Source organism: Thamnophis sirtalis, unplaced genomic scaffold, assembly GCF_051295495.1.
Source record: "Thamnophis sirtalis isolate CommonGarterSnake01/CBP01778 unplaced genomic scaffold, rThaSir2_p1.2 scaffold_2, whole genome shotgun sequence".
In the NCBI taxonomy this organism is placed as follows: Eukaryota; Metazoa; Chordata; class Lepidosauria; order Squamata; family Natricidae; genus Thamnophis; species Thamnophis sirtalis.
In genome coordinates, this window is record NW_028261382.1 from 175033347 (window position 1) to 175059262 (window position 25916).

The 25916-nt window shown below is 41.0% G+C and overlaps 1 protein-coding gene across 2 annotated transcripts in view; it reads right to left on the minus strand.

Moving 5' to 3' along the window:
- Positions 1–490: 490 nt before the first annotated feature.
- GMDS (GDP-mannose 4,6-dehydratase) overlaps positions 491–25916 on the minus strand; it is a 241010-nt gene continuing 215584 nt past the window's right edge. The window contains exons 10-11 of one of the 2 annotated variants that reach the window (XM_087707536.1): positions 2005–2073; positions 491–1284 (exon numbers count right to left, since the gene is read on the minus strand). In XM_087707536.1, the coding sequence (XP_087563662.1) occupies positions 1222–1284; positions 2005–2073 (132 nt within the window). In that variant the 3' untranslated portion in view covers positions 491–1221. The remainder of the gene's footprint in view (positions 1285–2004; positions 2074–25916) is intronic. The other variant, XM_087707538.1, reaches the window with a different exon arrangement.

Genomic DNA, 25916 nt, shown 5'->3' on the forward strand with positions numbered 1-25916 from the left:
AGTGACGGTGGCAGATCTGCGGGTGCCAAATGGGTTCCGACCCAAATAACACTTAAGATTCCCTGGTTGGTATTGTGGGACACGTTGAGGATCTAGCAGAACAATTGGAAATTCTCCTTTCCGTCAAAGTAAGGTAATAGTAAAGCCCCCCCCCCCAAGAATCCATTGGGATAAGAAATGTCCCCAACCTTCTCATCAATTGGACACATTTGCCCAAAATGTGAACATTTGTTTTGAACTTCGGATTTCTCTCTCCTTTGAAAAATCTTCTTAAGGCCATCTTTGTATAGCGGTTCTAGGCTCCCGCATGGCTAAACCATAGCAAGCAAAAACAGAATAGGGTGTATATATACTAAGTTATGTAGATATACAATAATTAGGTGCTAATTGCCTTAGATTTCCCTTCCACATACAACTGCAGGAAGGGCAAACTTTTCAGGAAGGCCATGGGCTTAGTGGGGGCGAAAAGCAAATTCTCTGTTCATTTTTCCTTTGCTCCTTGAACAAATAACCTCAGCATGATATTCCAACGACACGAATTTAGAGGCAACACTGCATAAATCACAACCTCTCTCATTCCTCTTCGCATATATAGATGCTTCAATTGTATTTAATCTGTGTGTGGTTCATGTGTGATACATTTCACATCAAACCTTGCTCCGAACGATCATTAATCTGCGTGTAGCTTCGGAATTTGGTCTGAATATATTGGGGAAAAATGAATGTATTGCACGACTTCATGTTCTTGTAAAAAGGCGTAACCTAAAAATAAGTTATTTTTCCTAACTTTGGGAAAAACATAAAACATTTGCCGGCATTTTTGTACAACTCCCCACTCAAAATGGAGAAAGCATTACATACATACCCATATATGGAAATATATATTTTTTTAATATTAAAAGAAAATGTTCTGAAATGAACAAGCTCAGTTTTGATTATGCACTGGAAACAATCCTCTCTGCTTCAAACTCCCCTTCAGAAAGGAATGTAGAAGTAGGATGCAAGATTCTAATTTGGAAAAATAAGAAGAGAAAAGAAGGGATCCATGGCGGAAAGCAGAAGGAAAGAAAACGGCAGTCACAAATCATCTAACACCATTGAAGCTTAGCATCTCCAGCCCCACCAACATCCCAAGATGTCTTCTGGATGATTCATCGTTAGGCTTCATCCCCCGGAGCTTCGGTTAAAAATGATGGAGCAAGTAGAGAAAGAGGGGCAGATTCATGCATTTGGGTTATTCCTCATGAGTTCCACATCTGCTTTCACCATCTCGTTCACCAGCTCCTGTGAGAAGAGAAAGACACATACGTTAAAAAGTGTTAAGACTCTCCATTCAGACTAAGAAAATGGCCTGACTTCACTATTTAGAGTAAATGTGTTAAATCTCTAACCTTTTAACCTCCCACAATCACTCTACCTTTTTTCCCCCTTCAATTTTAGAGATATAGTTTTAGCACTTTAAAGGACAGTAACTAGATTAAGATCCTTTTAGTACCATGGTGGCTAAAATTGGGACTGTTGGCTGCAAACACCATAAATAAATTTTTTTAAAAAAATGGACTGATAAAACCGCTTGCCGTGAATATACATTTGTTTTTCATTTGTTGAATTATACCCTTTCACTTTCCTTTCAGAGCTGAGTTTCTCCCCCCCGCCTTTTTTTAGGAACGCAGCACAGTGTTGTAACATTCAATCTGAAAAAACCGTACTTGGGAAAATGCAGAACATACATTTTAACCTACAAAATGTTTATTCCTGTGGTCAGCTACTATCCACTGATTGCTTAGAACAATTAGATTAGTCTCATCACGGTGAAAGTTGGAGAATGGCTGGATGCCTTGCCCCGCTGTGTTCCTGAACTGTTGTTTTGTAAGATCACTCTGGGTTTGGTTTTTTTTTAATTAGATATTTACAAATTTAAAACTGTTCTCTTCCTTGCCCCCGCCCCCCCAAAAAGTGGTCTTCAGGAAAGCATATGGAGAGAGAGACAAAAAGAGAACTTACATCAAAAGTGACACTAGGTTTCCAGTTGAGTTTCTGCTTCGCTTTCGTACAATCGCCTTGTAGAAAATCCTACGGAGAATAAAGAAGAAACAAATGGCATTGTAGGGTAATTTGGGTGGGTTTTTGATCACTGTTCATAGACCAACTTGAAACTCTCTTTTTGCCTCTCTCTCTCTCTCTTTCTCTCTCTCTTTCTTCCTCTCTTTCTCTCTCTCTCTTTCTTTCTCTCTTTCTTCCTCTTTCTCTCTCTCTCTCTCTCTTTCTCTTTCTCTCTCTCTCTTTCTCTCTCTCTTTCTCTCTCTCTTTCTTCCTCTCTTTCTCTCTCTCTCTTTCTTCCTCTCTTTCTCTCTCTCTCTTTCTTTCTCTCTTTCTTCCTCTCTTTCTCTCTCTCTCTTTCTCTCTCTTTCTCTCTCTCTTCCTCTCTCTCTCTTTCTCTTTCTTTCTCTCTCTCTCTCTCTTGCTTTCTCTCTTTCTCTCTCTCTTTTTCTTCCTCTCTCTCTCTCTCTCTCTCTCTCTCACACACACACAGACACACACAGAAAGAGAGCTAACACTCCATCTTTAGAAAAATGAAAGGAAAGCCTTTCAGCTAAAGAAAATCTGCCTGATTCCTTTCCAGGCTGGGTTAAATGTTGAAATACAGGAGGAGGATTGATAGAATACCATTTTGTTCCACCGTTGTAATCAGCCACAGATTATTATATAAATGTATCCAATAACTAAATCTACTAGTGATTCTTAGAAATCCATCTTTCCAAGTTTTGCAGCACCAACTAAAGAATTGTTTTATTGTAATAAATGATCGCACATCATCAGATATTATTTTTTTAAATCTTATTTTAGGTTATCCATAGACACACCAAAGTTTGGTTTTCACACTATTAGAAATCAATGCCCTGTATTTTGATTGTGTCTTGCTTTAATTACATTTAAGAAACAAATCACAACAGCAAACCCAAAGCTATGTTTTTCTTCAGATAGATCCACACAATCATCACAGCCAGAAGGCTCTGTTTCATAATTGAGGTGCAAAAATAACTCAAATGAATTATTCAGAATTTCATATTCATCATTGATAGTATTGGTGGGATTTGGGCATTATAAACCTTCAGTTTTACCTGTAGATATTATTAATGACAGAACAAAGAAAGCAGCATAATTCAAATGCTTAAAGCGTTTCCGCTCACTTCAAATTTATAGAGGAGTGTTTGAAAAATCTTAACCCCTCTTATAAAAATGCGTTAAGACTGCACATCTGCATTCATGCAGCAATGCCACCAAAGGACCATCTTTCCCGTAAGCCAATTGGATGACTGCATTTGCAGGCTAATTTTAATAATAGAGAATGGCACATTCCATCTGTTCAACAGGCATCGGTTGCAGCTGAGTTTTAGGCTCAGCAAGAACCTTTTTTTTCAAAACAAAAATCTTCACCACATCGCTTGCAAATGAAAATTGGAAAGGATTGCAGTTCCGTGGGCCGTAATTTTTACAAGTAGCTTCACGCGGTGAAAAAACGAACTAAAAACGCAGCTCTCTAAAAAGTGCAGCTTAAAAAACAAGGCTTGGAGCAGAAAGTACCCAGCTAAGTTGTTCACGCTGCTGTTGAGTGAAATGAGATATCTACTTATTTAGCCTCCAGATAGAGTCTGAACTGGAGCCTACAAACTATTTCTGGGGAAGACTGGAACTCTAGTGCCAGAACTTTTTGTTTTCTTAGCCATGGAATTCCATGCAAGTCTGCTCGCATGGAAGCGTGACTGGCCTCCATGAGATTTTACTCCACGGTGCAGTCCTCCTACAGCCGTGTTTCTCAACCTTGGCGACTTTAAGTCCTGTGGACTTCAACTCCCAGAATCCCCCAGCCAGCGCAGCTGGCTGGGGGATTCTGGGAGTTGACGTCCACAGGACTTAAAGTTGCCAAGGTTGAGAAACACTGTCCTACAGCCTTAGACAGATCTGAGTGTTTCTTAGGATGAGCCCATGAAAAAAACGTGACCCGTCAAAACCGCGGTCCACAAAAGCGCGCCCGGTCAAAGCGCGTACGTGACGTCATCAGCAGTGCGACAAATAAAATTAAAAATAAATTAAATTAAAATTAAAATAAAATTAAAGCGAGCCGATTCACATAAAGGTAAGGGTTAGGTTTAAGGTTAGGATTAGGTTAAGGGTTAGGTTTAGGATTACGTTAAGCGTTACGGTTAGGTTTAGGGTTAGGTTAAGGGTTAGGGTTAGGGTTAGGGTTAGGTTAAGGGTTAGGGTTAGGGTTACGTTAAGCGTTAGGGTTAGGTTTAGCGTTAGGTTAAGGGTTAGCGTTAGGTTTAGCGTTAGGTTTAGGGTTAGGTTAAGGGTTAGGTTTAGGGTTAGGTTAAGGGTTAGGTTTAGGGTTAGGTTAAGGGTTAGGCTTAGGGTTAGGTTTTGGGGGGTTAGGTTTAGATTTACGCGTTAATTTTAAGTTTACCGCTCACAGCGTGCCGTTTTCGTCACTCTGTGATGACGTCACGTACGCGCTTTCGTCGAGCGCGCTTTCGTCTACCGCGGATTTGTGGTGGAACCGAAAAAAAAGCAAAAAAGGGTTCAAAAGTCAATTGGCTTAAGTCAAACATGTCCATTGCTGCTCTTCCGCTTCTGGCTCTGCCGGAGTGCAGTCTTGCAGGAATCAAAAAAAAGTTCAAAGCCCAATCTAGGTTTACTGTTTGTTTTTTCTATAAATGCTTTTTCTCTTTGTTGCCTACTGGGCTGTAAAAATATACAAGGAAGGAGAGGAGGAAAACATTCTCCCCTGGAACCGTGCGCTAGGATACGGCCGCCCTGCCTTCGACGCAGCTTTTAGGTAAAAGAAAGGAAATCGAGACAGACAGGCAGACAGATGGAAAATGGATGTGTGTGAAGGTAATATTAATAATACAATAATGACACAAGAGTATTTTACACAGAGTAAAACGAGTCTGCCTATTTTTTTTTTTAAATCCTGCAAAATAAAATAAAACAAAACTACACTGTGAACTTAAAATATGAATTGCAATTTGTCCCTGCTTCTGGAAAAGCAGACTCTTGATGGGGGAGCTGAACGCCAACAGCCCAATTGTTGCTGTTTTAACTGCACAATTCTCTCTCCCAGACTTAAATTCACTTAGCTGTGATATGATCTCTCGTAGGTAAAAGCAGGAGTTGATCCTATGAGACATTTTTAACCCGCGCCTCCTTTTTTGTAAGTGTCAAAGGCCACGCAATGACATGTGTTCAACTTGAACACATGGCGACTCCTTTTTATACTTTTAGAAAATACATGCTCCTTCGCGCTGAAGAACTATCTGCAACGTGTGGTCTGGATGTTTCTTTAAAAGCAATGAAAACCAGAGGGGGGGAAAATGCAAACAATTTCTATGTAAATATTCTATTTCCTGATTGCTGCTTCTGGGTGTCATCATCACCTTTTATTTTAGCTCACTGGGTGAATAATCTGGTTTCACTCTGCAACATATTACTGTCCAATACTATTTTCTTTACCAAAGTCTTAGAAAGCTTCACAGCACAAGGCCAGAAATGTATTAGAATTGTAAAAAAAGAAAGAAAGAAGAAGAATAGGCTTTGTTTGATTGTTTAAACTTAAACCATGATTCCTGGAGCAGGCAAAGTAGCAATCCCATAAGCAGGGACATCCTAATTACTACAAAGAAAGAGGGGGGGGGAAATTAACGATAGTATATATTTATATTTCACAGAGCAGCGCAGCCAAACATGGAGTGTAACTGAATTTACTCAGTCAATTTCAGATATGCAGGGATTAACACTAGACAGACAATCAAGCAGAAAACAATACTCCATCCAATCAATCAAGGGAACCACATTCCCATCAAAACCGGTACAGCAAGCTAATAGTATATACTATACTGTATCCCAGTAAGGGTATGGCTAGCTGATGAGAGCTAAATAGCTTGAAATAGATCTATACTAGTCTCCCTTTACTTATTTATCAGCATAAATACAACAAATGTAACAAAGGCAACAGTAAAAATATTGGGCTTCTGTCGTGATGGACTCTTGTGACGAGCCGATTGACAGATGATGGAAGCAGTTAGCTTCCTCCCATAATTGGGGGTTACCAGGGGTTGTGACACTAAATATATACCTTCTTCCCTGGCTTCAGCTGATAAGGAGGAGACCTGTGGCATAATGGCTAAGACATTTGCCTAAGATGCAATACAGCACAGGTTCGAATCCCAGTAAGGGTATGGCTAGCTGATGAGAGCTAAATAGCTTGAAATAGATCTATACTAGTCTCCCTTTATTTATTTATCAGCACAAACACAACAAATGTAACAAAGGCAACAGTAAAAATATTGGGTTTCTGTCGTGATGGACTCTTGTGACGAGCCGATAGACAGATAATGGAAGCAGTTAGCTTCCTCCCATAATTGGGGCTTACCAGGGGTTGTGACACTAAATATATACCTTCTTCCCTGGCTTCAGCTGATAAGGAGGAGACCTGTGGCATAATGGCTAAGACGTTTGCCTAAGATGCAATACAGCACAGGTTCGAATCCCAGTAAGGGTATGGCTAGCTGATGAGAGCTAAATAGCTTGAAATAGATCTATACTAGTCTCCCTTTATTTATTTATCAGCACAAACACAACAAATGTAACAAAGGCAACAGTAAAAATATTGGGTTTCTGTCGTGATGGACTCTTGTGACGAGCCGATAGACAGATAATGGAAGCAGTTAACTTCCTCGCATAATTGGGGCATACCAGGGGTTTTGACACTAAATATATACTGTATATACTATATACTATTAATTGGCAGCCAACCCCACGCTCACTCGCACGGATGATATTGCCTGATTGGATAATGAAACATCTGGAAGCAAACCAACAAGCTCAGAGAACACGAAGAACTCCACCGTTCAACCTTGATCTACAAATATTCTCTTCTATTGTAACTATATTTAGGAACTAAGAAAATCAGTAGCACGATCCGCTTAAAGAAGAAATGAAGCGTATTTGTACTCAGCATTATATTCCGATATATATCAAGGATTTACCGTATCTAACAGCACTGTAGCATTTCACTGGATGTCTTTCTCCCTTTAAGTGTGGGTGTTACTATATGGATGTGATAATGCTTCTTGGATAATTACATGTGTAAGTTACGTATAACTTTATATATAACAAGTTACAAATCAACTGCAGTTACCAACTCTACGCTGTGTGGTAGACAATTAAATGGTCTTATCTCTCAAATGAGCACAAATAATTTTTTCAAATAAAATAATATAGCACCATTAAGGAAATATGTTAGAGGTAGATGAAATTACAGTTTTTTTTAATGTTTATTTATTCTGAATTTAGGAAATATTCCTTCTACTTTTTTTAAAATAACCCCAAGGTTGAGAAACACTGAATTAGAATCTTGACTCGATGACATCAGCGTAGAAAATTCCCAGTTTATTTGGTGTACGTGGCTTAAACATATCTCCATTCACATCTACACATAGAAAAGGAGTTAGTTAAAACATGATTGCTTATTTATGTTAAAAGATTAAGATATTAGTGAAGGATATTGTTGGAAAGAGACTGACTGAGCCAAGGGTGATGTCAAATGGGGAATTAGTTTGGAATCCCTATGTGGGCACAAGAAGGCAAAGTATGATCCTGTTGAATGCTGTTGAACCTTATCTATTATCCAGCTGCAAACTTCAATCTGAGAAGATTGCTCAAGGTGGGTTTGAGTCAGGGGTGGGTTTCAACCGGTTCGCGGCGGTCCCCGCGAACCTGTTGGTCGGCCAACCCGGAAGTAAGTAACTTCTGGGAACGCTTTCCCTTGCAATTAACAGGCCATCTCCTAAAGCAGTGTTTCCCAAAGTGTGGTACGCGTACCCCCAGGGCTACGGGAAGAGTTTGGTGGGGGTAGGCGTTGCACCGGAGTTTGGCATCTCAGATTAAAATTAACAACCAGGGAACCAAATTCTGATGATCTGTCATCTCAACATAAACAATTTCATCCTTCTCATTGAACCAAATAAATGTTCTTTATAATATAACTTTCGTTTCTTTTGCGTATGTACCAAAAAAATAAAAAATAAAAATATTTTGATTTTTATTAAAGCATATGTTTTTTTATGAGGGGTACTCAGCGTTACGAAAATTATAGAAGGGGTACACATATGTCAAAAGTTTGGGAAGACCTGCCAAAAGGTTAAGGCATTCTGGATAAAAATATGGTGGATTATGCAAAATATCTTTAAAAGAAGGATTAAGTTTACTCCTCAGTTATTCTTACTAGGAATATGTACTGACTTTACAGTGGTAGAGACTAACTTGATTTTGCACCTAATAATTGCAGCAAGACTGTTGGTGGCGCAATACTGGAAGAAGGAAGACTTGCCTACAACCCAAGAATGGACATTGAAAGTCACAAACTTAGCCGAGATGGCTAATATATCGGCATATCTTAAAGATCACTCAAATGAGAGATATAAACGAGACTGGAAAAAATGGATTGACTATATACAAAACAAATACGGGACCAAGAAACTCCAGTTAGCCTATGCTTAAGATCAGAAATGATTTAAATTGTTTAAAGTTAGCTCAGCAAGAAGAAGCTAAGGTCAATGTAGAATGTCATTAATTTCTTTATTTCTTTTTTTCTCAATAGATTTTAGACTGTGTTTGTTAAAAATCCATACCGTGTACAGGTTCTGGAAGTCAGGGGGGGGGGAAGGAGGAGGGGGGGTTGGGGGGGTGGAGGGAGGGAGGGGCATACAAAAAAAAATTGTACTTCGATGTTTTAATGATTGACGAATGATGAAATATTTGTGTTTTAAAAGAAATAAAACCTTTGAAATAGAAAAAAAAAAGTTTGGGAAACACTGTCCTAAAGTGAGCAATTCTTTAAAAGCACACAAATAAATCACAATAAACATGGCGTAGTGTGGGGAAAGAACGGCCGGTGCCTTCCGCTAGGCGTGGAATCCTGAGAGGTGCTGAGCTCTTAAGTCCTCCGTTGCTTTCATAGTTTGTTGACACTCAGCACATCTTAGGATAAGACCCATTAAAACATTTCCAAGATACGTCTGTCAGTCACAGACCAAGAATTCTCAGCCGAGTCGTCCCCCCCACCTTAATCCATTAAAAAACCTGCTTGTTAATCTTCCAAATCTGCCTTCAAAAAGTGGAAAAAAAAACCACAGATCCCAAGAAGGAATAAACTGTGGCTGTACATTTCCCACCATCCTGCAGGATATCAGCACAAAACGAAGTTGAATCCAGAGCTCATTGACAGGGAGCGATAAGAGACGAGAAGAAAACAGGCAAACCGTCTGGTTTGTCCAGGAAATTGGGACTGGTGGCATTGTCTATGAGGAGGGGAGGGGGGGGACACCGAGAGAAATGCCGTCAGTGTGAAAACAATGCTTTAGCTCAACCTGGGGTGGGTGGGTGGAGGGGGGGGGGAAGAGTCCATCAGCATGGGCTCTGACAAGCACAATGACCATGGAGATAAAAGGGCGAATGGAACAAAACAGGCGGGAGCAGGGCCCCCGCCGTGCCGTGTAACATGGCGCTTAATTGCTTTAATGGAAACAGCGGGCGCAAGTTAATCAGCGCAAGGACATAAAGCATATGAAGGGCCTTATCGGTCTGCTTATGTCAACCAAATCACATGCCTGGCAATGTAAATACAGGCAGAATTATTTGACTGCCTCCCTTGCCAAAAAAAAAATAATGGTTCGTTATTGAGATAACTCTCCTGGGGGGGGGAAGGTTAAGCCAGAGACGCCGAAAGTCAATGTTAATTTCAACAGGGTTTTGGATTAGCCCATTAGACTGTTTCCCCCTTCTGCGTTACAGTAGAAGGGAGGGGGGGGGGGGAGAAAAAGAGCAAAAATCATTCTGAAATCATACTTGTATTCCCAGTATAGATGAGGCATAAGTTGGTTTAACCTTTTCTCCCCTTGCAGATATTCTAGTGGGATAATCTTCTACTTTATTGCAATACACTTTTATTTCAAGTCACCATAACGTAGCTTTATTTTCCTTAGTTCTCTAAATTCAGCACATTTTTTTTTTTTTAAAAAGCTGGCATATGAGAACAATTAGCCATCGACCACTACACAGAAACCTCTGGCAGTTGGGGGGGGGGGGCTGCTCATAATTCTCTCTCATGCGTTCATTTATTCAAACATATTAACTGCACGGAACTGATCTGTGAAATCAATTTGTAGTGATTTGTTCTCATTAAAATCTATGGTGTAAAGCAGAGCCAAGTCCTTTATCATTTAGCAGTACCAGCAAACTTAAAAGGATTCATTTGAAATCCTAAAGCAAGGCAAAAAAAGAGAAAAAGAAACAAGTGTACAGGGAGTCCTCAACGTACGACCACAATTAAGCCCAAAATCTCTGTTGTTAAGTGAGACATTTGTTAAGTGAGTTTTTGGCTCACTTTATGACCTTGCTTGTCACAGCTGTTAAGTGAATCACGGCAGTGAATAAGTTAGTAACCCAGCGAATCTGGCTTTCCCCGCCGACTCTCGTAAAAGATGACCACGTGACCTTGGGACATAAATGTGAACCAGTTGACAAGCATTTGAATTTTGATCACATGATCATGGGGATGCTGCAAAGGTCATAACTGTGGAAAACAGTCATAAGTCACATTTTTCAATGCTGTTGAACTGTCGCTAAATAAGTTGAGGGCTACTTGTATTTCTAAGGTTTATACATAATTACGTAAGTGCTTTCCACCTCTCTCATAGACTTCATATTTCTTCAATTCTGAGTTGACATACCAACATTTATGCATGATGACACGATAGTTTCATCTGGTGTTGGGATGATGGCATCTAACCAGACTTTCTACATGACTGCAGCATTGTCTGCTTCTTCATTTTCTGGCATATCTTACCAATCACCTCTGGACAGTCAAATCTTTATGGTTTTTCAACTGAGTTGGGAGTTGAAGTTCATTCTAACTAATTTCCAAGTGGCTCAAAGGAAATGCGAATTGGCACAACGTAAGTCTCTTCCTGGAGGCAGCTCCCTTATCTAATATTATTTCTTATCCCCGTATTTATTGGAATTTTAAAAAAAATATTCCCCATACACCTTCATGCCTTATCCTGTCTAACTTTGGGGGTAATTTAGCCCCATGGTCTTATGAATCTCCAACGTCCTTCCCATGACACTCCACTTTGTCAACGATAAATGCCAGATCCTGACATTTTCAATAGATGATAAATGATGCCACTGAACTGTTCGCACAGTACTCATAAAACTTTGTCTGTTGGAAGACTCAAACACATAAAATAGCCCGTTTTTGAAGGCCGCAAGTACTTTAAAACATGTAGAAAGACTCACAAGGCTGTGATTTATATGGCTATCGTGTATCAATGTCTTTCTTGAGTGAGAAATATTTTTTCCCCCAGACATTTCTGGTGAATAGTCACAATCCTTGTTGTCCTTAGTGAAATTACACGAGGACATCAGACAGTGCCTAACTAGGGGGAAGGGGGGGAAGGATGAGGGGGAAATCTTGTACGATAGGACATTACGTTCTTTAGTCCATCCGAAAAAATATTACCCAAAAAAAACAAAGTTAATATTATTGGCCTTATTTACAAACTACACACCCTTCCTAAATCTGCATTAGAGCAATATCTTAACTAGGTTTCCTTATTTTTTTGTATGATTTACCGAATGCTGAATTCTACCTTTCAATATTGCAGACCCTTTGTTGGAGGAAGAAGACTCCATATATCACGGGTGTCAAACTCGGCGCATCATGTTGCCATCATGTGACGTTTTCCCCATTCATGGTTCTGGGGTGTGTGTGTGAGACGCATCCAGCACACGGGCCACCTATTTGATAACCCTGATCTATATATTATTAAAACACCTGTGTTTGACACTTTGTGAGCTTTGATTGGCGGAAATGCTGCAACGTAGGGCAAAATTATTATCAGCAAAGTTATCAAAAATGGACTAACTACAGAATGCTAAGACCTATGAGGACCCGGATTGTTGTTGGGGGCAATATGCTGACTCTGTAAACCGCTTAGAGAGGGCTGAAAGCCCTATGAAGTGGTATATAAGTCTAACTATTGCTATTGCTTCGGAGGGAATGAAATTTGGGGTTTTTAACCCTGTTCTGCTACACTGGCGCATCCAATCGTAAACGCAGGATCCTCGTTTTCAGCGTTCCCTGACAGCTTCCCATGAGGGGCGAGTCCAGAAGGAACTGATATGAGAGCCAACAGTCCTTCTCACCTTTCTACGAAGAAAGTCTTTGCTTGCAGGAAACTTGTAGGGAGAAAGTCAAAGGAAAAATGGAGCATCCTCCTCCAATCTCCCTGTATTTACATCATGCTGGTCACCAGTGCATTCCTTCATTCCATTCAGTTCAGTAGCACCCATTAACCTGCCTGCTGGGGAGAGAAGCGAAAGGGAGGGAGGGGAGGAAGGTAAGAAAGGAAAATGGGCAGAGGGAAAAAAGATTTCTGATGCTCACGGATAGTTTCCCACAAGGAAACTCTATGGAGAAGCTGACAGAAGCCACTGATGTTTTGCCCACCCGCAAAAATTTTTGTTTCTCTGTTTAGGTAAGCAAATATCTCTGAAATTTTGACCCAATGGGTTGTCTAATATGATCTGAAACTGGGGCTTGATTCTCGGAGGCATTTCCCCTTCCAAATTTAATCTTAAAAAAAAAAAAATCCTAAAGTACAACATTTATTAATTAGACTTATATACCGCTTCATAGGGCTTTCAGCCCACTCTAAGTGGTTTACAAATTTTTTTAGCAAATTGAGTCAGCAACTTGCCCCCACAGTCCGGGTCCTCATTTCACCCACCTCGGAAGGATGGAAGGCTGAGTCGACCTTGAGCCGGTGAGATTTGAACAGCCGAACTGCAGATCACAGTCAGCTAAAGTGGCCTGCAGTACTGCACCCTAACCACTGCGCCACCTCGGCTCTTATAACATTTAAACTAATTTCTATTTCTTTCTTTTTTTAAACATTCTTTTTCTAGAAAGAAAGGAATTTGTCGGCTTTACCTAGAGGCAAATGATTTTCAGCATAATGGGATTTTATATTTTCCAAAATGGGGGAGTAAATCACTGTTTTTCCCCCCTCATCCAGCAGTTTTAAGTAAGACAGTAAGTAAGACAGAGGGCCCAAGACCAAACCAGAGAATATCACAACATCTGGGAGATATTCATTTGAAAGTCTGCAGTCTTCTTCCCTCATTAGATCTTAAGAAAGTGGCAATATTTATACCCCAGGATTTTAGTATCAATTTTTGTGATTGTAGCCTGATAAAGAAGTCCAAAGAATTTGAGACCCTGAATACCATTTGGTAAATCTCCAATTGTTTTGTGGTGTCCTAACAGGAAGATTTTTTTTTCTTATGTTCATCAACCTCGGTTCACCCACGTAACACCTATCCTCCGCGAGCTGCACTGGCTGCCTATTGGTCTCCGGATACGCTTCAAGGCGCTAGTCGTCACTTATAAAGCCCTTCATGGTATTGGACCTGGGTACTTGAGAGACCGCCTGCTGCCAATCACCTCCACTCGACCGATTAGATCCCACAGATTAGGCCTCCTCCGAATTCCATCCGCCGGCCAGTGTCGACTGGCGACTACCCGGAGGAGAGCCTTCTCTGTGGCTGCTCTGACCCTCTGGAACGAGCTCCCCGTGGAGATTCGAACCCTCACCACCCTCCAGGCCTTCCGCAAAGCCCTTAAAACCTGGCTGTTCCGACAGGCCTGGGGCTAAAGAACCATTGCCCCCGTTCTCGAATGGTATGACTGCTGTGTGTTTTAAACCATGTATTGTTTTGTGTCGTTTTTAATTTTGTCTGTATCCCCCCCTTCCCTGGTTTGAGTTGTGAGCCGCCCTGAGTCCCCTTCGGGGGGAAAAGGGCGGCATATAAATAAAATCAACATTCAACATTCAACTACTTTGACTTTTTGTGAACACAAAACATGTATCATTTATAATCCGTGTCTTCTATGTGTTAATCTATTTACTCTGGCAAGAGATTCTAAAACAAATGATTAACGAAAGGGTTAAAAAAAAAACGCTGTGTTTGAAGCAGGTCTCTTATACCGTATCCCTCAGCATGCTGTACAGAAGAGGAAATCCAAGCAGTGGCCTTTCACATGACATCATAAAAGCTTAATTTATCACCAGCCACCAAACATCGAGAAAATCATAACATCCTTTCAGGAAAGCCATGTGCAAAATAATCAGATCGACTTTGATGACAGTTTTAATACGTGATTCCAAGGAGGACACTCCAAAAAATAACCTTTTGCAGGTGCTTGTTTATAGCAAAATGTCTCTTGCCAACACTAGTTTTGCAATCCTGGCTCACCTTTCGTTTACCATTCCGTAGACGTGACATTCTAAATAAATAATAGTTGGAATAGAATTCTGACCCTGTGTTTCATGTTTGGCACAACTGGGATGACTAGGTTTCAGCCTTTATACTTGAATATAAAGGCTGATCTGGTTGTTGAAACTTACTCACTTTGGAAGGAATATACCGCGTTTCACCGAAAACAAGACAAGGTCGATCTGATTATTTTGCACATGGCTTTCCTAGAGCCGAGGTGGCGCAGTGGTTAGGGTGCAGTACTGCAGGCCACTTCAGCTGACTGCTATCTGCAGTTCAGCGGTTCTAATCTCACCGGCTCAAGGTTGACTCAGCCTTCCATCCTTCCGAGGTGGGTAAAATGAGGACCCAGACTGTGAGGGCGATATGCTGACTCTGTAAACCGCTTAGAGAGGGCTAAAAGCCCTATGAAGCGGTATATAAGTCTAACTGCTATTGCTATTGCTATCTCACCGGCTCAAGGTTGACTCAGCCTTCCATCCTTCCGAGGTGGGTGAAATGAGGGCCCAGACTGTGGGGGCGATATGCTGACTCTGTAAACCGCTTAGAGAGGGCTGAAAGCCCTATGAAGCGGTATATAAGTCTGACTGCTATTGCTATTGCTATCTCACTGACTCAAGGTTGACTCAGCCTTCCATCCTTCCGAGGTGGGTAAAATGAGGACCCGGATTGTGGTTGGGGGCAATATGCTGACTCTGTAAACCGCTTAGAGAGGGCTGAAAGCCCTATGAAGTGGTATATAAGTCTAATTGCTATTGCTATTGCTAAACCCCCTTTTAACATCACCCGAGCACTGAGATTTTGAGAGTTCCTACAATTCCTTATTCCTCATTCTAGAAAGGCGATGCTTACACAGCAAGGATCTATGTGAGTCCTTCTGTTAAGAGATGGTGAGCATCTGAACATGGCAGTCAATCTTAGAAAATGAGTCCATTCATAACAAGCTCTAAGTTGCTTCAATTAAAAAAATATATAGAGCTAGACCAATTCGCAATGCACAGGAATGCAAGTTAGAATTAGTCAAGATTATCAAGGCATGTACAGCCATGTCTGGGATGCTTCTAAACCACAGACTGCCAAGAGCCAAGGATGAATGACAAGGAGCTGATTATTCCAATTAGCCTGTTGTGTCTTTTATAGCTGTCCTGTATTGTAGTCTTTATTGGGCACAGAATAAATGTAGATGGTGATAGGTGTGATTCAGAAAGACTGCCGGCATTTTAGCATTGCTCTTCCCTTTTCTGTGCAATCTTTACCTGCCTCCTTTCTTAAATCAATTACAACCTTTTTGTTTCTCAGCTTGACACAGATGTCTTGCAGTATCTTGATCCTAACTTCTGATTAAAGGGCTCTGGCATTTGATTTTTTTTCTAATTTTAATGTTCTAATTTGAAGCCTAGCGTTCTGGCGCATGTCCTCATGGACATATACAAATGCCTCATGGAACTGGGAAGCTCTTCCATTTATTTTCTGCTTTCTTCCTGAAAACCTTTTTTGGGCCATGCAGGCTGAAAGATATTGTGGCTTTGTAATCGGTGTTTGTCCCAATGACACATGGAAGCAAAACATACTATGCTGGAATTACAGCAGTGCAACACAGCATGTTTTGCTCCTCAAAGACATTTGTTCCCTCTATTTACATTTTATATGGAGATGCTGGACAGTCCAAAGGGAATCTGCTTTATTGTTTAGGTTTTATAAATGAAGTGGTAGAACCACATCTGCTAAAAATAATTTAATTAATAAGACCCCCTTGCAGCCTAGCTCAAGAATACACTCCCAAATATGTCTTATTAAAATATCTATATATTCCACTTAGTTTGCAGGCCATTATCACTAAATGAAAATATTTTACGTGCCAAAATGCGTAATTGCATTTAAAGCTTCCAAAGGTTACAGGAGATTTGTTAACTATAAAATATATTTTGGATTAAAGAAGCCAATATCCAACTATTATAATACATATGTGACAACTAAAACAAGTATTAGGGCCAAGTGAAATTAGTACTGGTGCGTCTTTGTCCCCTTCATGAACTTCTAAGCTCAAGGACTTTTTAACTGAAAAAGACATTTTTGATCCACTGTTAAAAATGTCTTGATTAATTCTCCCTGCGGCAAAGTGAAAGGTTATATCAGAAAAAAAAGAGAGAGAAAAACTATCATTTCCAAGTGATTCTGATGTAATTGCCAAGCTTAATTCAGATCCAGAAGAATCAGCAACACTGAAGCATTCTCTATTTTTAAACAGTGTGTGCTGGCTGAGTGTGGGGGAGATATTCTATTAACTTACATTTCATGTTATCCCCTTACAGATAATAAGATAATTTGAGACTAGCTACCCCTTGAGATATATTAACATTGTATATTAAACAAATTAGGCTTCCACTGGATGAAATACAGATGCCCGGATATTTATTTATTACAAAAATGGATAGGCTGCCTACTTCTGTAGATTCAAGATAGTTCACGAAGCGAAGCATAGTTCATAAAATGAGGAATGTTCAGTTTACAGGTAATGCCCATACCATTGACACTTTAATATTTTGTAGAAAAGCCGGATCTTGAAAAGCTTTCTAAAGCCAAGAATATTTGGGACCTTATTTTACTTTTGGAGACAGAGTGTTCAAACAGCAATAGAAGTGGTTGTAAGAATCTCACTCCCTTCATCTCACATGGGGTGGAAATCCTCAGTGGGCCCTCTGTAGAAGAACCCATAAATCACTCCAATTTCGTTGGGTTCTGTACTCCTTCAAGTACCTCGAGTCATGCCATATCAAAAATAATAACCAGCTTTTCAAATTGGATTGGGAATTAAATCAGCAATTCATGTCATGACTTAGGACTATAGCATAGCTGTTACCTGGCTGAATCTGTCATATCTGTTTAGCAGATGTTGCATTTTGAGTCTGCTGAAGTTGCCAAATCATTTGCAGGGCCAAGCCCATTGTCCAGTGCATTGAGCCGAGGTGGCGCAGTGGTTAGAGTGCAGTACTGCAGGCCACTTCAGCTGACTGCTATCTGCAGTTCAGCGGTTCAAATCTCACCGGCTCAAGGTTGACTCAGCCTTCCATCCTTCCGAGATGGGTGAAATGAGGATCCGGATTGTTGATGGGGGCGATATGCTGACTCTGTAAACCGCTTAGAGAGGGCTGAAAGCCCTATGAAGCGGTATATAAGTCTAACTGCTATTGCTATTGCTGCTATGATTGTGTTCTTCGCCTGTGCACATGCGCTCTGCGCGCGCATCATCAGTTTTAGCAAAACTTATCTTCCACGTTACTTCTGTGGAGTAACACAGCTGAGGCATGGCAATCTGCTCTGCCGCGCAAATCAGCTGAGAGGATATAGGTAAGTAAAGCACAGGGGGGTGGGTGGGCGGGCCTACCTGATTATCGTAGTGAACCAGTTCGCTTCCCAGCTGATCGTCGGCGCTACCGGTTCACCCAAACCGTTATGAATCTGCTGAAACCTACCAGTGGTGGGTTCCGGCAGGGATTACTGCCGGTCGCTCTTGTGTGCGCTATGGCATGTGTGTGTGTACTTGATGTGTGCTGTGTGCACATGCGCAGTGCTATTAAAATTGTTCTGTGCATGCGCAGAACTGAAAAAAAAAAGAACTGGTTTGGGGCGTGGCAAGCCTGGGTCACTACTGGTTCCAGCAATCCAGGCCACCAAACCACTACCAGTTCAGTTGAACCGGTCCGAATGGGTAGGAACCCACCACTGAATCCCACCCCTGGGTTGGGGAAATCAACAAAAGGTTTCTTGCCATATCTGTGACCATAAGATTTCTGAAGATTCTGAAGGCAGCTGAGTCAGGTTGTCAAAAAACAGTCGATGGGTCCAGAACCACAGGTTTCTATGAAAGCCATCCTACGGTCATTCAGAAACTTTGATCATAGCGTCTTCCTCTGATCAACAGAAAGACGGAAGGACTTGGTAGTCACAATGATATGTATCAGGAAACATGAGACTTGCTTCTTTCAAGGGGAGTACATCTCAAAGACATTTGTTATATAACCCAGTGTTTCCCAACCTTGGTGACTTTAAGTCCTGTGGACTTCAACTCCCAGAATCCCCCAGCCAGCTATGCTGGCTGGGGGATTCTGGGAGTTGAAGTCCACAGGACTTAAAGTCACCAAGGTTGGGAAACACTGATATAACCTAACCTTGGCTCCTAATTAAAGGAGTTCGTGAAGACCAGCTATCTGTACCACTCAACCTTCTTTAGGTTATAGTGTCCGGCACTCTCCCAGAGTCAAGCTCTGACTTCTTGCTCTCTGTGCTGAGTCCGATTCATCATTTACAAGTGGAGGACAACTTGAAGCCTCCTCAGTTGCAGACAAGAGCCTGCCAGATTCTTCTCAGAATCAGAGGAATTTGTAGCAACAACAGCTCAAATGCTCTTCTGCAACGGACACCAACCTAGAACAATAAAATGGTAGCTTCAATTCCCAGCCTTCAGGGGTACAGAGGAGTGCAGTGGTTGACAATAGCAAGCACCAAAGAAAGATCTAGAAAAACAAACCTTTTCTAGATGTCCATTGTACCTTTCATCCCTTGCTGGGCCCGAAACCTAGAAAATTTGTTGAGTCTAAGACTCCCTAATGTCAAAGCCTCACCAGTTCTTTAATACTTTTTGCAAAGAGGAAAGTTGGTGATTTTTTCCCTTAATATCTAAAAAGGCTGGATCGAGAGCAGGCTTTCGAGCCAAGGTGGCGCAGTGGTTAGGGTGCAGTACTGCAGCCACTTCAGCTGACTGCTAGTTCTGCAGTTCAGCGGTTCAAATCTCACCGGCTCAGGGTTGACTCAGCCTTCCATCCTTCCGAGGTGGGTGAAATGAGGACCCAGACTGTGGGGGTGATATGCCGACTCTGTAAACCGCTTAGAGAGGGCTGAAAGCCCTATGAAGCGGTATATAAGTCTAACTGCTATGCTATGCTTTACTTGTATTTCCTTCAAGAGAGTTCTACACTCTCCCTCACAGAAGCATTAATCACTTCCTAAATTTGGTTATATACACCCTGCCCAGATGCACAACCAAACCGTACAATATACCAATCCAGTTTACAGTAGCTGGGATATTACAAATTTCTTGAATAAGCAAATGTTAATTTAGGCTGTTGTGAAGATGATTTATATGTTAGTGCCACGTGTTTTTTTTAAAATAACAAACCTCTTCTGCAGTGAGCCATAATGAAAATTGGACCATGTAAAAATAACTCAAATAATTGTTTAGCTCAACAGAGCCACAAACCACTGTTTAATATGGGCCACTGATTATCAGAACGAGTTTTAACAAAATACAGGAAACCATCATTAAGTTCTGCGGTTTGCCGCCAAGGTTTAAGGCATGATTTAAAAGACTGAGAACCAAATTGATTTTTCAAACTATTAAAAGATAGTTATTTCTTGCAGATGAGATCCTTGATGGATATTTGATATTGCAATGTTTTTTTCTCAATAAACAGCAAAACAGAAAGACAGCTCGGTTTCCAGCAGGACTCCTTTCTGGAGTTGCTTACTTTGGTAATTAAAGTCATATGTTTTCAGTAACATGAAAAAAAGTTAAGATCTTTATTAAGAACATGGCCAATCCTCTCACTATGTAATTCTGCCTGCCTCTACCAATATTCAGTGACTGACCCTTCCAAAGATTGCTCATTTCTATGTTTTCAGTGCTTACTTTTACATAGCGATATATGATCCAAATAGATAGATAAAAACCAGGGGGAAAAAGAGTTTGGTTTAAGGGATTTAAGGTTCCAGGAAAGCAGGAGACCATGTATTCTAGTCTTGCCACAGCCTGCCAATTACCTCCCTACGACCTAGCAGATCGCACAGATTAGGCCTCCTCCGAGTTCCATCCGCCAGTCAATGTCGACTGGCAACTACGCGGAGGAGAGCCTTTTCAGTAGTAGCTCCGACCCTTTGGAATGAACTCCCCGTGGAGATTCGCACCCTCACCACCGTCCAGACCTTCCGCGCAGCCCTGAAGACCTGGCTATCCCGTCAGGCCTGGGGGTAAAGATTCTAATCCGTCCCCACCCGAATGATGAATGAATGTTGTGTTTTATTTTTACTTATGTATTGTCTCATGTCTCGTCTTGTATTCCCCTCCCCATAAATTGTGAGCCGCCCTGAGTCCCCTCAGGGAAAAGGGCGGCCTATAAGTAATAAACAAATACAAAATACAAATGAGAACCATCTGGGTGACTTTGAGCTAGTCACTCTCTCTCAGCCTACCCCACCTCACAGGGCCATTGTTTGCGAAAAATAGGAGGAGGGGGAAGTATTAAGTATGTTCGTGGCACGACAAAACCGCGCTCGTCAAAATAGCGGTGATTAAACCGCGTCGCTAAAGGCGCGACGTCATCACCGCGTGTCATCACCGCCGCGACAACAGCGCGGCGACAGAAGGCCGCTTTAAAGCCGATTGAAATTAAGGTAAATGTTAGGATTAGGTTTAGGGGTTTGCTATAGATCCAGATCCATGCTTCGTTCTTTGCCTCTGTACCTCCAAAGGTAGCCCTCCTCCTCCAGCTGCTCCTGCTGCTCCAACAGGGGCGCCCTGCGTGGGGCTCAGCAATCCGGGGGGCGCAATGCCCATCTTGGGGGTGCTCACCAAGACCCCCGCCAGGGCGGCCGGGCTGACAGCGGCAGCGGGCACGGGGCAAAGCGGATAAGGGCTTCGTGGTTTTGTGGTGGAACCAAGTATGTTTGCTGCAGAGATAGTATTCAGCAGGTTCTCACCACTTCTGGAGACCCGGTAAATTAGAAATCATGCTGATATGCCACTAAATGAAACAAACTGAATACTACAACTATGTGACAGCTCTGCGACAGGCAAATCTCTAGATACACGAGTTTGCAAACTGCAGCAAAGTATTAAAATTCCACAATTATAGAATAAGCACATTGTTAAGATGCAGCAGTAAAGTGATTGTACGCAGCTTTTTCTATGTGAGAATCACGAACATTTCTATATGAGAATCATGAACAAATAGTAAGCATGCTGGTATTTACCTTTAAATTTATTCCAGACAACGTAGGTATTTTTCAAGTAGCCAATTTCACGACTTTTACCTGGACTCACCTCTCTATTGAAGCAAAGCCTAAAACGTTCTCATATGGTTTCTTTTACGCCTTGTCAATTCATGTTCTCAAATAACCCTACTCCATGATCCAATAAGCATGTTTGGCAGGATTGTTAGTAGTACAAATTCATGTTTCTCCAATTTCAGACACTGAAAGTATTAGAAGTGAACCAACTGCAATTAATATAATACTGGGTTGCAAAGTGAATCCATTATGTTGTGAAAAGTTATTTATTAGAGTATATTTTTTGGAAAAAATTTAAAATATTAAACAATAAATACAGTCTACAATATTTAAGATTCCATCCCCTTGACCCCCAGGTTTTTTTCTCCATCTGGTATTCTATATTTTCACCCAATATAAATCTTCATTAAATAGTAAGCAAATCTGTTCAGTTCTTCATTAAGGGACTTTCCTAGAAAAGAAACGTTTCCTTCCGAGAACCTCCCAAGCCTGATGATCCTACCACTCAGAGGTGGGTTCCTACCAGAGGTGGGTTCCTACCAGTTTGCACCTATTCGGTAGAACCGGTCTGTCAAATCTACCGAACCGGTTAGAAGAGGTTCCACCAGTGGACCCGGAAAGCAGGCCACACCTACAGAAGAGCTTCCAAACTTTTTTGAAACCCACCACTGGTCCTTGGATATGATTATTCTACACTATCATGCTCCTATTTATAAAACTCAGTGCCTCTGTGAAAGGTAAGGATGACTACTGCGTTTGTGGTGCAATCAGAACATTGCGTGTGTTGAAGTTGTTTTAACGCAAACCAAAGATGCCTTTTAAAAAACAAGTTTACATCATAGTCTTATGCAGGCCAGTGCTGTGTGTCAGGTAATTTAAGGTGGTTCTGACAAGTGTCGTCGGCATCTTCATATCCGGTCACATGGGCGGCAAGCCACTCCCATCTGGTCACATGGGCAGCAAGCCACTCCCACAAAGGAGGCCACACCCACAGAGTAGGTTCGAACAATTTTTGAAACCCACCACTGGTTCCTACCGTTTCGGCTGAGTAGGTAGTAACTCGGCCTGCCACGCCCCCAAACCAGTTCTCTAGCTCTTTTTTCTAATACTGCGTATGCGTGTGTAGCATGCATCAAGCACACACGAAGTGCACACGCAAGCACCATGCATCTCTGAATGAACTGGCAGGAGCAGCAACCTGATCCCACTTATAGTGTTCATGGTTATTTTGGCTACATTGCCACTCACTTCTAAATGCTGGACGTAGAACAAACGGTATTTCAAAATGTGTTTTTACAAAGCTCTTATAAACTATGGGGACTTTTCTAGATTTAACATGCAGGGCTTAAGCAACCCTTAAACTTCTTATCTGTATTAACACATCATAAAGATTTATTTCCATTTTAATATATCTCTATGTATGGAAAATCATTGCAGGGTAAATCAATGTGACCTATATGCTAATTTTATGAACGCAAAAGTTCTCCTGGGAATGTCACAAATCTACATTATTTAACAAAAAGTGGTAGACTCTACACTTGGCTTCCTGATTTAGCTAAAAGATGTGTAAAAATATATGCAGGCAGACAGTTTTCTGGCTGCACACCTCAAGAAGCTTAAGCATGTAAATTATTATCTATAAATCTAATTGTAATTCACATTCACTAAAGAGGCTCTGGAGTTTCCTCATTTGGAGTAGAGCAGAAATAATTTATTATTTTTGGATGTGTGTGTGCCGAAAGTACCCTTTCACAGCTCAACAAACCTTGAGGGAATAGATAGTGATGAAATAAGATTCATAATCCAAATTTTGGGCTGATAGAAGAGGCATGCCAAAAAGAAACCATGAGGTTTTTCAAAACGTTATTCAAATACGCCAGATCTGAGAAATGAATTATGAGCCGAGCTGTCATGTTATAAATTTACTAACATTTCTATTTACACTAGGGAGGGTACCAGGTTCTTTGTAAGCAATATATATATTTATTTTTAGGTGTTTTTTCTGCGGTATGCGGTTTATGCTATGTATATTTTACGATTTGATGAGCCTTTCTGGGGCCAACAGGAACAAAATTCTTGGAATTCTGATAAGATCACAATACAGACTATCCTTCTCCTGATTTCTTGTTGATAACTTGTGCAGATATGATTTTAAATAACTCTGCATGTAAAAATATGAACACAGTGAATACTTCCTGAACGAAATTCAAGTTTGTTGGTGTTATCATGCTTGTGTAATTATAATAAATACAGAGTAAGAGATGACCAAGATTATCTGCAAAAAGGTGTTTTTTCCCCATCTTTAAAAGTAGATAAGAAAAGCTTTGCATTCTTTCTTCTCTCTCTGCCAAGTGTGCTACTTCGAAGCCAACCACATTGAAAGAACCTTATGCCCTCTAGCTAGCATGCTGAAATTTTCATCAGCCATCTAGTGGTGGCATACATGGCAACAAAATGAATATTGATGTTTACATGCTTTGACTAGCAAAAATCACTTTGTTCCTATTTTATTCAAGATAAAGCTAAGCATCAAAAGATTGTGTGTGTGTGTTTGTGAGCAAGCCACTCATCATCCTAAAGTCATAATTTTATAATGGAGCTCACAGTTGTCTGATAAGGTTCTCATCTGCTGAGTTTTAATAGTCCCAATGCAACAGGTGCCCAGGCCATTCACAAGTTCCAGAAAAATACAGCATTAAATAACTTTCTAACCATTTCGGACCAATAGGGAGGAATTCTGTAAAGCCCACTGATGAAATTCAGGCTGGAAGTACAACAGGAGGCCTTAGTGGATTATGTTGAAGTGACCCACAGTGAAATGTTGATATCAGAGAAGCTTTATGATAAAGAATCTGTTCCTCCTATGACTATTTCATTTCTACACCAAAAAATGGAAAACCTTGTCTTCTTTTGCTCTCATCCTACTGATTCTGTACCCCTCTAAAGTTTTGATGAAAGCATAAAACTAATACAAAATAATGCAGAATTAAAAAAGAAGAAACAACCCCCCCTCCCAAAATACAAATATAGACGCTTCTGATTTCTTTTGCACCAAATACTAATATGACTACAAAATTATCTCTTACAGAATTCTATGATTACAAAAAAGGCCCCTCCCCCCCATTAGCCACTTTTTAAAAATAATAATCAAAACCACAAATCTCCCCCCCCCCCTCTTTCGTGCAAAAAGCCCCCACTAAACATAATCCTGAAGAAATGAAGCTCTCAAAAAAGTTTGAGCTGGCTTAAAAACAACCTGTCTGGTTTTTCCGCCCCAAACCTCAGTGTTTTAAGAAGCAAATTATGCAATTCTAGTTACCACCTCCACTTTTTGTTTTATTGTATTTTGCTTTGTTTTAGGGATTACATTGAAATCCAAACCCTTTTCAAACAAAGCACTTCTCTCTTTTGGTATACACCTTTATGGCTCATTGCCAAACTCCCAATAGAATTTTGCAAGCAAATCACATTTAATAGAAACCTTTTATAAATACAGCTCCCAGAATGTTTATATTTCAGCTTCAATCAGATTATTTTTTTTTCTTTCAATGTATTTCTGGATAAAAGATAGAAACTGGTTATACAAAATGAACAGTTAATGGTTCCCCCCCACTTTACTCCTGACATATCCCTACAATTTCGGTTCCACCACAAAACCGTGTTCGACTAAAGGGCGCTCGATGAAACCGCGTAGATGACGTCATCACAGCGCGACAACAGCGCGGAGGAAAAAGCACGCTGTAAACACTAAACCTAAAATTAACACCTAAACCTAACCCCCCTAAACCTAACCCTAACCCTTAACCTAACGCTAAACCTAATCCTAACCCTTAACCTAACCCTAAACCTAACCCTAACCCTTAACCTAACCCTAACCCTTAACCTAACCCTAAACCTAATCCTAACCCTTAACCTAACCCTAAACCTAACCCTAAACCTAACCCTTACCTTACCTGGAATCGGCTTGCTTTCAAAGCGCTATTTAAAGCGCCCTTCTTTCTCCACGCTGGCTGTTGTCGCCCTGTTGATGACATCAGCGACGCGGTTTAATTGGGCACGCTTTAGTTGAGCGCGGTTTTGTCGTGCCACGACAATTTCTACAGCTCCAGGTCTGTCTATTTCACTATTATTCCTTCCCATGTCCTAAATTGGGTTGGTTCCTGGGGCTGACATGCTAGTAGGAGTAGAAACTCAGCCAAACAGCCTCTGTCACCCATTAGTGATGCCCGGGGTTGATAGGTCTTGTGAACTATTGAGTGATTGAAGTAAATGGATAAGGTCTGCAAAATTTTGGTGCACGTCATTAGGAAGATTAAGTCTGTCTCTGCACCAAAACCAAATGGAAGAAAGATGATAATCAAATAAACACCTCAAGATAATCAGCTATATTACTTACCGGTTCCCATGGGTATCTTCTTGAGATGTAGCCCATACCTGTCTATTTTGACAGA